Raw genomic sequence first — 12,365 nt, 5'->3', positions numbered from 1 at the left:
CACACAGACAGTGCGCCCAAACTACAAATACTTATTTTCAGGTAGATTTGTAAGGGGAAATTAATTCAAGGGGGATAGTTTCCTATAGAACCCATTGAATTGGATACTGGAAATATTTATTTAGAATAAATGATAATCATGGTATAATATATACAATGAAGCGCAGTCAGTATTACTTCATTGAAAGAGCAGTTACTACACTAGTTTTCATGACTCCGAGGGGCATCACTCAGGTGGAATTCAGAAGTGCCCTGATTCTGTTCTCATGTCTTCATCGGAGCTGAACTCCTTGTGTCCTGTACCAAGCTGTATAGGAGTTGATGTGGCACTCTTTAAGCAAAGCAAATAAAATCGAAAAGCGTTTAGTGATTAGCAATAAAATAATGCCATACCCAATTCTAAAATATGTTCAAATGAGAGAGTTTGTGATAAGGATGAGAAAACTGAATCACTTTACACAAAAATAAAAAGAACTGACTGGCCTCATAAATAACTTTTACTTGGGATCCAGACTTTTTCTCTTACAACCCGATCTTAACTTCTTGTGGTATCTATAAGAGATCAGGCACTTGCTAAGAATCTCAACCTGCTAGGTATTTCAGCGAGCCCACTGAGATGCCAGGTCTGCCAGGCTCAGGAGAGATTTGCATCAGCAGCTGAGTAAGGGGAGGAGCCTGAATCTGGGGTGGGGCCACCACAGCTTGTTAGATGACACACTGAGATCTGGGTTTGATATCGAGGCTTCATTATATAACTTACAATACTTTAATAAATTTGCCATTTTAGCTGTTGGTCTATGAAGCTATTTCTTTCTGATACCTTGATTTTTAATGCTGCTGCAAATATATGGCAAAACCAACCAAAAATGCTTGGATTTGAAAAACACCAAGTGATGGAAAGGGAATGACACTTTTAAATGTTTCTTATAGAAATCGTTCTCATTATTTCAAAATTGTGCCATCCATAGTGACTTACAGAAGCTATGATATAAACTCTGCTGATAACTAAGAAAATAGGGAAAGGAAAATGCTATAATAAGACTCTCACGCCAACATGCATGACATAACCTGGTAAATATAACATTAAATAGCTTTCCCAAAACTTCTGTGGGTTACAACTGTTAGCACTATAAATGTAGTCAATCTTTTCAACTCTTTGTTGGGCTGTTCTCCTCTAAGAACCCAGAGCACCCATACTCCTGGCACATGTTTACTTCTAACTGCTTGAGTGTGCTCTACTGGAGGTCTGAGTCATCTCTGGTTACATCAGCTGAAAAAAAAAAAAAAAAACCAGAAATTTACTGTCTCTTAGTCCTGGCGACTACATGTCTGAGATCATGGTTTCAGCAGAGTTGGTTCCTTCTGAGAGATATGAGAATCTGTTTCATGACTCTCTCCCGACTCTTGTCAGTTTGACAATCTTCGGTGTTCCTTGGCTAGTACACGTGTCACCCTGATCTGCCTTCATCATGTGGCATTCTCCCTGTGTGCATATCTGTGTCCAGATTTCCCTTTGTTGTAAAGATAGCAGTCATATTGGATTAGGGGCCCACCCTACTCCAGTATAACCTCATCTTAACTAATTACATCTCCAATAACCCTATTTCCAAAAAGAAATAAAATACTGCATGTTAGAACTTCAACATACAAATTTCGAAGGGACATAATTCAACCACTAAGACCAGTCTTGCCTTTCCTTACTTTATTTTCTAATTATATATAACATTTCTCTATTCCATGTACTTCCTAATCTCAATTTTCTTCTAATTTAGATAGCTCTCACAGTTTATTTTAAACTTCTGCTAGTTCTTCAAATGATAGGAAAAGTATGACCCTGTGGACTTTTATCTTGTTGGAGGTCTTTCAGTGTACTAGCTATTTTTGGCTTTATGATCTCTAAACAGTACTGTGTACATAAACAAGCAGTATATTTTGTTGACTGAATGCTTAAAGAAACAGATGGCATGGGTTGGAAGTTCCCAATCCAAGACGGTTAGAGATCACTTTGCACACTGAAGCTGAATGTCCAAAACAATTCCTTAAAGTACTCAGGTCCTCTTAAAACAAGAAGCAGGAAACTGAAAGCAACTAGAAATTCTAAGAACTGCAAAATGTATGTATCTTCTGCTTCATTCTTTTATCCGTTGTGAAAGTTATTCACTGATAAAGAATGCAGTATCATTTATTTTTTAAATTAAATCTATTTTTGATTTGTCTAGCAGGATTAAGAAAATGTCATGTGTTTTATGATGTATATTCCACCAGAATGCTAACTCCATGAGTACAGGGCCTTAACTCACTGTCCTATCTCCAAGAGTTAGAACAGTACTTGTCACAAAGAAGGATCCCAATAAGTATTTGATAATTTCTTTATTGTGCTTCCTCTATTCTGTTTTGTTTGCTCAACTAAATCTCAGCGAGATCTTCTCCCCGTATCCGATCGAACACCCCTACCACACACACATCTCTCGTGGTGCCATGTTCCCGACCTTCACATCACCTAAGGACCTCTACACAGGCATCAAAGCCCGAAGCCAACAGCCATTTCCTCCCACTGTGCCAACGAAGGCGTATGATACAACGGTTTTGAAGACGAGAGGTAAAACAGGATTTTAAATCAGAATAGTATTAATTCTTCTTGTGCAAAGGACTCAAGTCATAGAAGTGTGACCTGTTAGGAAAGTTGTTAGGAAAGTTGTTCTCAACTGTGGCTGCACTTTAGACTCAGCTGACCTCACCACAGACCAATTAGATCAGATTATTTGCAGATGCTCTTTTCTTCTTTATACAGAGGGTCCCATGGTAGAATCAGAAAGCAAACATTGTAGAATTGGTTGTTTTTATTCTACTTGTTATTTTCTGTTTCTATTTCCTTCCCGCTCTCTCCTATGGTTTAGCTTTTAAAAATTCCACCGCAGCTTATACGATCAGCACAGGGGACAATGGCTGGTTCCGAGCACCAGAGTCTGGACATGGATGTAGCGGTTGTGATGACAGTGAAAGATCCTCACTGAAATAAGACTCGGAAAGTAATGGAAGCAGTTTGTTCAGGTCCTCTTAACACCCTGGAGCATTTTCTCACAGATGCAAACATTGGGGTCTTCTCAGATGTGTTTTATTACAGAAGATGGTAGGCCTTTACACTAGTCATCTCAAAATAGAGAATCCTATGGAGAAAGACTGAAGGTGACTGAAGGTGACAGAAAAGGCACAGGGGAGGCAGAGAGAGATATTTGCTGAATGAATTCAGGCTGTGAGGTTAGACCCAAGCACTGTCTTATAACGCAGGTTCTCTGTACATGAATAGTTGAACCCAAGTGTAAGAACAGAATACTGCCGCCAGCACTATGAGCCTCGCCACCTTATGAGAGCAGCATGTTGACAGGGCTACAGCGGCATGTTTCAGAGCATGCGCATGAGGTCAGACTGCGTGGGTAGAATTCTGGCTCTGCCACTTACTCACTACGGACCACGGGAAAGTATCTTCATTTCTCTGTCTCCACTTCCCAATCCATAAAATGGGAATATTAGTGCCTACTTCACAGATAACAGAGATGTGTTAGCAGTTACTATTTTTACTACTCTGCTGCCATATAATGATTCCAGTATGTAGGCAGCATGTCGAACTTTTCTATTACCTCTCAGTCCAGTCAGCGCTAACAACAGGTAGTCAAAGTTGTATAAAATACATGCATCTACAGCATCTACAGGTAGGTACCCATACATGCATATGTGTGTATGTACCTATCATTTAGTGTCCAGCGCTATGCCTAGTTATATTGGGGAAGCTGGGGGTGGGGGGCCGGCACTGTGCTCCTGCTGCTATGAGCACTGGGGTTAGAGTCATCCTCACTCTCTGTGGCCCACACGCTGCTCATTAAGGGGGCAAGAAGTCAAACCAAGATATAACTGCACAGCTAAAATGTGCACCTGCATCCCTCTCCACCTCATGTTATTTCTATTTATTGTACCCATAAATCCCATTAATTAGAAGGCTGTTCTTGTACATTCAGGATAACAGTGCTTTTCCTGAAAATTTCAGGTAATCCTTACAGATATGAACTAATTGATATTCCCATGGATTCAAAGAAGAAAGGCTTGGTTTGGCCAGGTCAGAGTGTATATTATGACGTAAGTATCTTCTTAAATGTGCATTTAAAACAAAGTAAAAAATGTTTTTACTCTATACATTTATAAAAATCCAACAGGTACTGCTTTTACATTCTATCTGGGTGAAAACTTTGAGATTTTGACTATGATTCACATTTTTTTGTTGTTTTCTTAGCCGATTTCATATACTTTTGGCAATTTATAACATTTCCACAGTTACAGAAAAAAGGTTCCTCCCAAAAGGTGGAGGAGGATTGTACTTCACTCACTGTATGTCCCCAACTCTATTCCTATGATTCTTAATATATCAAATAAATCCACATATGCATAGAGCAAATGGGACATTTTCAGAAAGATCTGCAATTTATTGTCCCAAACTTGCGTAGGATCAAAAATAAAATACAACAATAGCTACTGTTTATGAGAAACTGATACACACTAACCACTTTAGACTCCGTATGTCATTTAGCCCTTACAATACGCTCATATGGTTAGTATCACCATCCCTGTTTTATAGAGGAGGAAACTGAGGCTCAGAAGTCAGGCTCGTGAGACTGATTTAAAGTCTGCTCTTAACATCCATACCATGATTCCACATGCATAAAAAGAGAAAATTTTAAGTCACGAAGGAAAATATCTAGAAATTTGAAAATAATAATAGCTACCATTCATTGGCCATCGAGTTTGTGAGAGGCAGTGCCAAGTATTTTCCTTGGCATCGAACAATCTACGAGGTAGACAATATGTGATTATGGAGTGCTGGAAGCATTTAAATTTTACTTGCAAAGGCCATTGTGGCAGGCCAGTGTGGTCACTGCAATGTCCCACAGTCATGTATGAAGTAAGTGGTTTCCTATTTGTTTTCTGTAAAGTTATACATCAAGGAAAAATCTTTAAAAATCATCTATTTTACTGGATCTCTTTGATTCTTTCGAGCAAAATCTATATCCAAGCAACCCAGAAATATAAGAAGTGATTCTAGAGACCATTTTATCATTACATGTTCTGACAGCCAAAGTCTCCAGCTCTGAACTTTTGGTTCTTCTTCCAATTTCCTTCATTTCTACCTGTTCATGAAAATGCTCCTTTCTCCACTTCACACCCGTTTGCAACAACCTTGACTAGCTCCCTTTTACCTACGTGCAAACCTCAGTGCTCTATCTGAGCTACAAAGACCATTCGGGATCTGGCCTTTCTCTATCCCTAGAGCCGGCTCCATTCGCCAGTCTTCCAACAGGTTCACGGCCGTTTCCCGTTCCTGGAATGCCCTCCTTTCATGCCCCCTCTGCTCGCCTAAAACTTGCTTACTCTTCAAGGCTCAGCTCAACTGCCATTGTTTCTGCTGTATAACAGAAAGAGAACCAACTCAAGAGACCCATGTTCCAGTTAGTCGTCTATCTGCCATTGTTTCTAAATGATATTAGACATACTTCCTCTTCTCTGAGCTTTAATTAATAAAATATATCAGTATAATTTCAGTAAAATCTGTCCTACAAACTTCACAGGATATGAGAAGCACATTAAAGATATGGAAGCACTTTGAAAAAGTGTTATAATTTATAAAGCAATTTTATAAAAGTAATATTATTATTACTCTAACAAGTGATTTCTCCCTCTTCTATAACACTTACTAAAAATAATTTTTCACATGTATTTTATATCTTGTCAACTAAATTACAAGCTCTTTAAAAATACGTTATAATATATTCCCTCACAGCACTTTGTGCATAAATATTTTTGACTGATTTATTTGACTCTTCTTGTAATGATTAATCTCCACTTCCTAAATCTGTTCTAACCAATCTTAATTTTCAGACTTTCATTTTTCTGGCTCATCCCCAAACTTAATAAAACTTTACACTTCCCTGGACAAAGAAATAAAAATAAAGTTGATATCCAGGTTTATGGGACAACCAGAGATTCATCTTTCTTTTTTTCCTTTAGGATATACCCTGTCCTTGTCCTCCCCTGCCTTTCACCACTTAAGGAGGAAGTAGTCAAAGAGTCTTCGACTTTATCTGCAATGTTCTCTTTTTGCTAAAGGAGAATACTTTTTATAGTATCTGCCTTTCCTCTTGCTCGAGGAGTGGTTCTCAACCTTGGCTGCACATCAGAATCACCTGGGATGGCTTTTACAAATTCCCATTCCCAGGCTCTGCCCCACCCACCACAACTGATTACATAACTGTATTACTCATTTTCTGAGGGTGAATCTCATAGCAAGAAATGCTTCGTTCAAGAACTTATAACTTGTTTTATGGGCTAATTGTCTTCTCTCTCCTCCTACTCTACCCTATGCCCAGCAGAAGAGGAAGTGACACCAATAACTTGAGAAGTAGTTCTGACCATGTGTCTCCTAGTTGTAAAAGAGAAAACTCCAGGAGCCATATTTTAGTTATTTCTCATCCAAGCCAATAAGAAAATATGTATAAGATACTGGTAAAGAGTGTGAATTTTAAAGTGGCTCTAAAACTTATCAGCCGTATGACTCTGGGTAACATTTAACCCTCTGATACTTGTTTCCTCCTAGATAAAACAGGAATAATAATAAAATCTACTTGATAGGGTTGTTTTGAGAATGAAATGCATGCAAAAGCATTCAGCACCATATTAGCACATAGTAAGCTCATAATAAATGTTAGCTGTTGTCAGTATTATTGCAATAATTATAACTATTTTAAGTGCTGGGGCTTAATTCTGACAGAGTACTTTAAATGCCACTTTGCCTTCAATCTTTTACATTACATGTATATGAAGCTTGTGCCTTTGAGAATCACAGAAATCTAGGTACCTCTTTCCACCCAGACCCTAGTGCTGCCCAACCCTTCTGTCTGGTTTGCTTGGCCCAGTTTTCCCCACCGTGGTAACTAATGATCATTGCACTTGTCGCTCTAGCCAGCACCTCTCCTGCTACCATTCTCTTCCCTTAGCGATTTCTTCTCACTGGTCATTCCCATCCATTACCAAGCCAATCAGAACATTCCTTTTATAGCCAACAAACAGGTTATAATATTTGACTGTTTGGGTCTGTTTATATCATTACTTGCTCAAGTGGTCAAAGACTCTTGTCCTTTCTATTTTTCAAAAACTCAAGCATCTTAGTCTTTGCCGTGCAAAAATACTCTTTAGGATGAAATCTACCTTGTAATCACCCATTGAGTAAGATCAGATATAATCACAGAGGTCAAGTGCCATAAATCTCCCCAATCTTGGACTATTTGAAATATTTTAACAAACCATTTTCAAAACCAAACTGAGCCGACTACCCAATTTCCATAACTCTAAATACTCGGAAGACCTTTGGCCTCCCTTGGAAAGAGCAGCACTCGTGATCACCCTTATAAAGGGATGCAGTTTTCCTTCTTGAAGCATTGGCCATCTTTCCAATCTAAGGTGTCTATCCACCTCCTGCAGATACATTCATAGTCCTAGGACAGTTCTGTCTCTCCAGAATGGCACCCATAATCCATACTCATCCTCAAAGAACCATAATGAATTTGGCAAGCATGCAGACACCTCCTTTAGAAATGTGTCATCTTATCAAATAACAGGTTGTCCACAGCACCCCTCTCCATCACCACCACCACCACGAGCCGCACCATCCCCCCCTGCACACTCCCGGCAACATCCAGATGGGAAACTGGAAGACTCTCTCTTCCCTACCGCGTATGCTCTCTATTTACTGTCTTTCACCCTCCACGTTTCCTGCATCATGTCTCAGGTAGCCCTTTCCTCCTGTTGTGCATCTTCTGTCTTCAACTCTTCCTTGCGAAGTGCTTGCGTGAGCTTTCTCTCTCTCTTCCTCTCTCGCTCCTTCTCGCTGTATATATGTAGAAATACGTTTCATATGTAAATGAACAAAGTTCCTAATTGTAACTTCTTAATGTAAAAAGGGTGCTGGCACAATCGAATGCAATATGATCCAATGAAGAACCAGTGGCCTTAATGCTAAAGTCTCTCCAAAGGATGAAGTGGTCTCCACCATAAACACTTCCTTGTTCCCCTATTAAACCTGGTTAAGCCCCATCATTCAAGAGTAAAACAAAACAAACAAACAAACAAACTATAATTTTTTTGTTTTACTTAATGTGCTGCAACAGTATTAATTTCTGTTATTTAATGACAATTTGTGAAGTTTTTCATGCCCAGCACAGGGCCCTTAGAACTTTGCACATAGTTTTGCATGTAATAAACATTCGGTGAAAGTTTTTTCAATAACTTATGAGTTACACAGATTTCATGGGCTATGCTGGAAATATAACTACAACTTATATAGTACTATTCCTCTGAGAATGGACTCCAAATTCAAAACACCTAACATCACTCCTCTGTAGACTAGGATGTCTGTCTAACATCTCAGGAACTAGAATTCTTCTTCCCGCCTTGTACTTACTGTCCTCATCAGATGCAAACTTTACCCTGTGAATGGTATATTTCACAGATAAACACCTATGGAGTGAATGATCACCACCAGACTCTCTCCATGATTCTCTGAGAATAACTTCACTTTAACATACTGAAAATTGGCCAGCTCTCTACTCCCAGATATTTCCCGACTCTTTAAACTATTCCCAAGGCACCATAGTCTACAGTAAAATTTCACACTCCCAATTTCCTTCCTCTGTGCCCTTGAATGCATTTCACCAGATCACTACTGTTAGTTTAAACCAGAGTGAGACACAAGGTTAATCTGGCCCCTCAGAACAAAATTTTTTAAAGTCCTTATTTTTAAATAAGCTGGCCTTACAAATCATAATAAAGGAGAATAAAGAGGGCTTTCTTTAGCCCTGAATAAGCAAACCACAGATTTGTTAAAGATTTAAAGGTGAGGTTATTTAATACTTCTTGAGGCAGATTTTTACCAAGTGCCTTTTACCATGACTACCCTACATACGTAAACTGGGGATCACTCCAACCACACAGGGTTGCTGTGAGCAGCATCACCCTTAGGCTCAGGAACTTTAAAGGGTCCCATGCTTTAGAGGCTGTGCCCCTCCCTAAGGGGCAGGGAGTTTGTGGGGGCAAGAGGGTATGTTCATATGCAACCCACGCTCCACGGTCTCCACCCCAGACTGACATTGGACTGCAGGATCCTCTGACAAAACGACTCAGAACCCTGTTCCAGAGCCTTCACAGGGTTGCATCCTCAGGCCCATTCTCCCGGGGTTGACAGTGCTGCCAAGCTAGTACATATCTCTAGGCCAAAGCGGTGGCCAAAAGATGGCTTTTTGCTGGAAGTGGAGAGAAGAGGTAGATGAGGTTGAATCTGAAGGCTAGGGTACCCCCAGGTATTCAAGGTACCTCATAGTTTGTAATGGAACTGGGGGTAGGAAGAAAGCAGCCGGCTCTTCCTGAACTACTAGGTCCCAGTGCAATGTCTAAGAAGTCTAAATTTGAACCTAATCTTCAGGTTGTTATGAAGGTATTTTGTCAAGGTAGGAGAATGGAACATATTTTACTTATTTAAGTTTATTGGCTTGACTTATAAATTAAACTATTCAGACTAATGGCGTGTGGGCTCCCATTTGTACTCTAGCTCTAGGGCTGGCAAATGTTAAGGATGGGCCTGGCTGTGAGGGCAAGAAGTGCATAGGGTTCGAGAAAGGTGAATTCCACACTCTCACCACCATCCATAGCCCTGCTCTTGCTGTTCCTTTGGCCTCCGCATCTCTGCATGTCACTCAAGGCCTACTTTCTGTGGTATGACATAACACGGGTTCTTGTCTCCTCCCCCTCTCTGCTCTCAGCCCCACTCCCTATCGGCTAGAATCAATCCCTCCCTCCTCGGAACTTGCACATAATTTTGTCTTAACCTCTTTTATAACAAAGAGTGACTTTTCATCTTATAGTAGCCATTTGTGTTCATTCCTTATCTAGCCAATTCACTCCTGGATAGCAAGATTTGTTTCTGAACTATCTTTGTTTCCTGCCACTACATATAGGTAGGTGCTCAGTAAATAATTTACTGAACATCACCAATCTGAAAAAAGGTGAATTTCTAAGTAACCAAAAAGACTACAATGAAACTCATTCATGCATTCACTTTTACCTCTTTTGAAAATACAAAATAAAACTCCATAGTAAGTAGTTAAGTCTATGGAACAAAAACAAATTTATTTGAATTGCAGTGACTTAACTTTTATCACATGCATAAAAGAGATCGAATGGTGTCATTCCGGGCAAGCATGGAGAAGTGGGAGGCACACACTTCTGGTTAGACTTAGCCAACGGAGCACCTCTAAAACTTCACTGGAGGCCAAGTGCTTCCAGGAACACCTCTCCAATGTACGTCATCATAGTGCCCGCAAGAGCAAGACTTTTAGAAAAGACCTCCTTTGATAAAATATTGTTTAACTCTAAATATGGTTACAGTTGCAGAATATTAGTAATTAATGAATTAAAAAATAGAATCTGACTATTTTAGAGCCTGGAATTTCCTTTGTCCCCATGCTTGGTGAGATAGTGAATCAGCCCTTATTACATGAGATGACATTAAGAGCCATCATCTTTTATGTTCCTATTCTAGTTTCCTAAATGTGTTGGGAAAAACAAGCCAATATTCTACCCAAAACCTCCTAAAACCTTCGCTCCTAACCCTTCTTTAAATCCATGGGATCCTATTAACTCTCTAAAAGAAGCCAATATACAAAGAAATCTCGAGAGGTCCCACTGGATCACTTCATACACTCATGATTTTACAGGTATGAGTTTACTTTACTACAAGTAAAAAGAAATTAGATATTTGATGAGTGCTGTCACAAGCTTTCATCTTATGATATTTTTCCCTGCTTCTTACTGAAGTACTAATAGCAATTAAGATGGGTGGTAAGTTTATCTTAGTGGGTAACTGGGAGATAAAGTTGGGTATCATTTTGTTGGTTCTAATTATATTAGAAAGTTTTTCATTTATGTGCCATTCTTCATTTAACAAAATTATAAGATATGATGTTTCCATTAAGGTCTGGGGCCCATGAACCCCCTTGAACTGGATGATTACCATGAAAAGGAGTTAGCAGACTTAACCGCACAGATAGGATTTGATCCAGAGCCCGTAAGTGATTGCAGTCGACTCTCACTTATTTGGGGGGAAAGTATCTAGGTGTTGGGCTTTTCTTGCTTTGCCCACTGCTTATCTGCTTCATGAGTATTGGTGACCAAGCTATAAAAGGGAAAATTTAACTCATTTTAGAAGTTATGTGAATGGATTTGTACTGGTTTGAATACTTTTCTCCACTATTTTGAAAAACAATCAAGGTTTCTTTTTCTCTTCACAATACAGTTGGATTTTTTTTTAACAGATTTTATACTGTTACTGTTGCTTAAATTTACAAAGGGAATGGTTTACAAAAGTTTACCTAGTAATTTAATGAGAGTCTTAAATTCTATGAATCTGTATATTTGTATATCTTGTACATTATCACTGCTTTTAAAGAAATAAAGGCTTTCTGATATCTACAATAATTGAGAATTGGCTGAATTACAATCAAAAGCCAATAAATGCTCTGTAAAAATCAATAGAGAGTTCTTAATTGATTATCTGAAATGGCCTGATAGAATGATCAAGCCCTTTAGTGATAAAAACTATAATTTATTAGTAGCTTATATAAATGAAATAAAATGACCGAATAGTATTTGTTTATTGTTTTATTTGGGACCTAAATTTTATCCTCTATATCTACAAAGTTTTGAAAACAAAATTAGTATTTTCTAAGATGTAAATTGTGGAAAGATACATAAAAAACAACTAAGCTATTTCAACATGAACTCTTTTTAGACTGAACACATGTATTTTATATTAGCTTCAGTAATTCCCAAAGCGATATAAAATCAGAACATCGGAAGTAGTTCCATAAACTGCTTTATCATTCACTGAAGGGTTTTTAATTTTATTTTTCACTTGCAACAAGCATTCTCTAAGGCTAGAAAAGATGATATGTATATGCTGACATTGTCGGGTGTGTTCAGCAACCGTCCAGATGTCCACAGATTTGACTCAGCAGGGTCCAGCTCCTCAGGAAGCAGCTTGATCATTTTCATAAAGAAAACATGTACAGTTATACAAAGGATGCTTGTATGCAAAATTATTTTGCAAGTAAATAAACACTTTAATTTTTATTAGTAACAAAATAAAATATGGCTAAAATAGTTGGAAGTTTAAAAGAAAGTTTTATTGAATCTTACTGGTTTCTTACTAAAGCAAAAATAAATGACTCTGGGAAGGTATATGTTAGTGGTAATATGTATATGAAATATTTG

General features: G+C 38.5%; 1 protein-coding gene across 1 annotated transcript in view; it reads left to right on the top strand.

The window, feature by feature from the left end:
- CUNH7orf31 (chromosome unknown C7orf31 homolog) overlaps positions 1 to 12,365 on the top strand; it is a 39,324-nt gene that overhangs the window by 24,654 nt on the left and 2,305 nt on the right. The window contains exons 5-8 of the mRNA XM_006912005.3: positions 2,417 to 2,598; positions 4,042 to 4,130; positions 10,636 to 10,810; positions 11,069 to 11,160. Of these exons, the coding sequence (XP_006912067.1) occupies positions 2,417 to 2,598; positions 4,042 to 4,130; positions 10,636 to 10,810; positions 11,069 to 11,160 (538 nt within the window). The remainder of the gene's footprint in view (positions 1 to 2,416; positions 2,599 to 4,041; positions 4,131 to 10,635; positions 10,811 to 11,068; positions 11,161 to 12,365) is intronic.

The sequence above is a fragment of the Pteropus alecto genome, unplaced genomic scaffold (assembly GCF_000325575.1).
Source record: "Pteropus alecto unplaced genomic scaffold, ASM32557v1 scaffold21, whole genome shotgun sequence".
Taxonomy (NCBI): domain Eukaryota; kingdom Metazoa; phylum Chordata; class Mammalia; order Chiroptera; family Pteropodidae; genus Pteropus; species Pteropus alecto.
The sequence above is the reverse complement of the archived record's forward strand: the minus strand, read 5'-3'. Positions and strand labels throughout refer to the sequence as shown.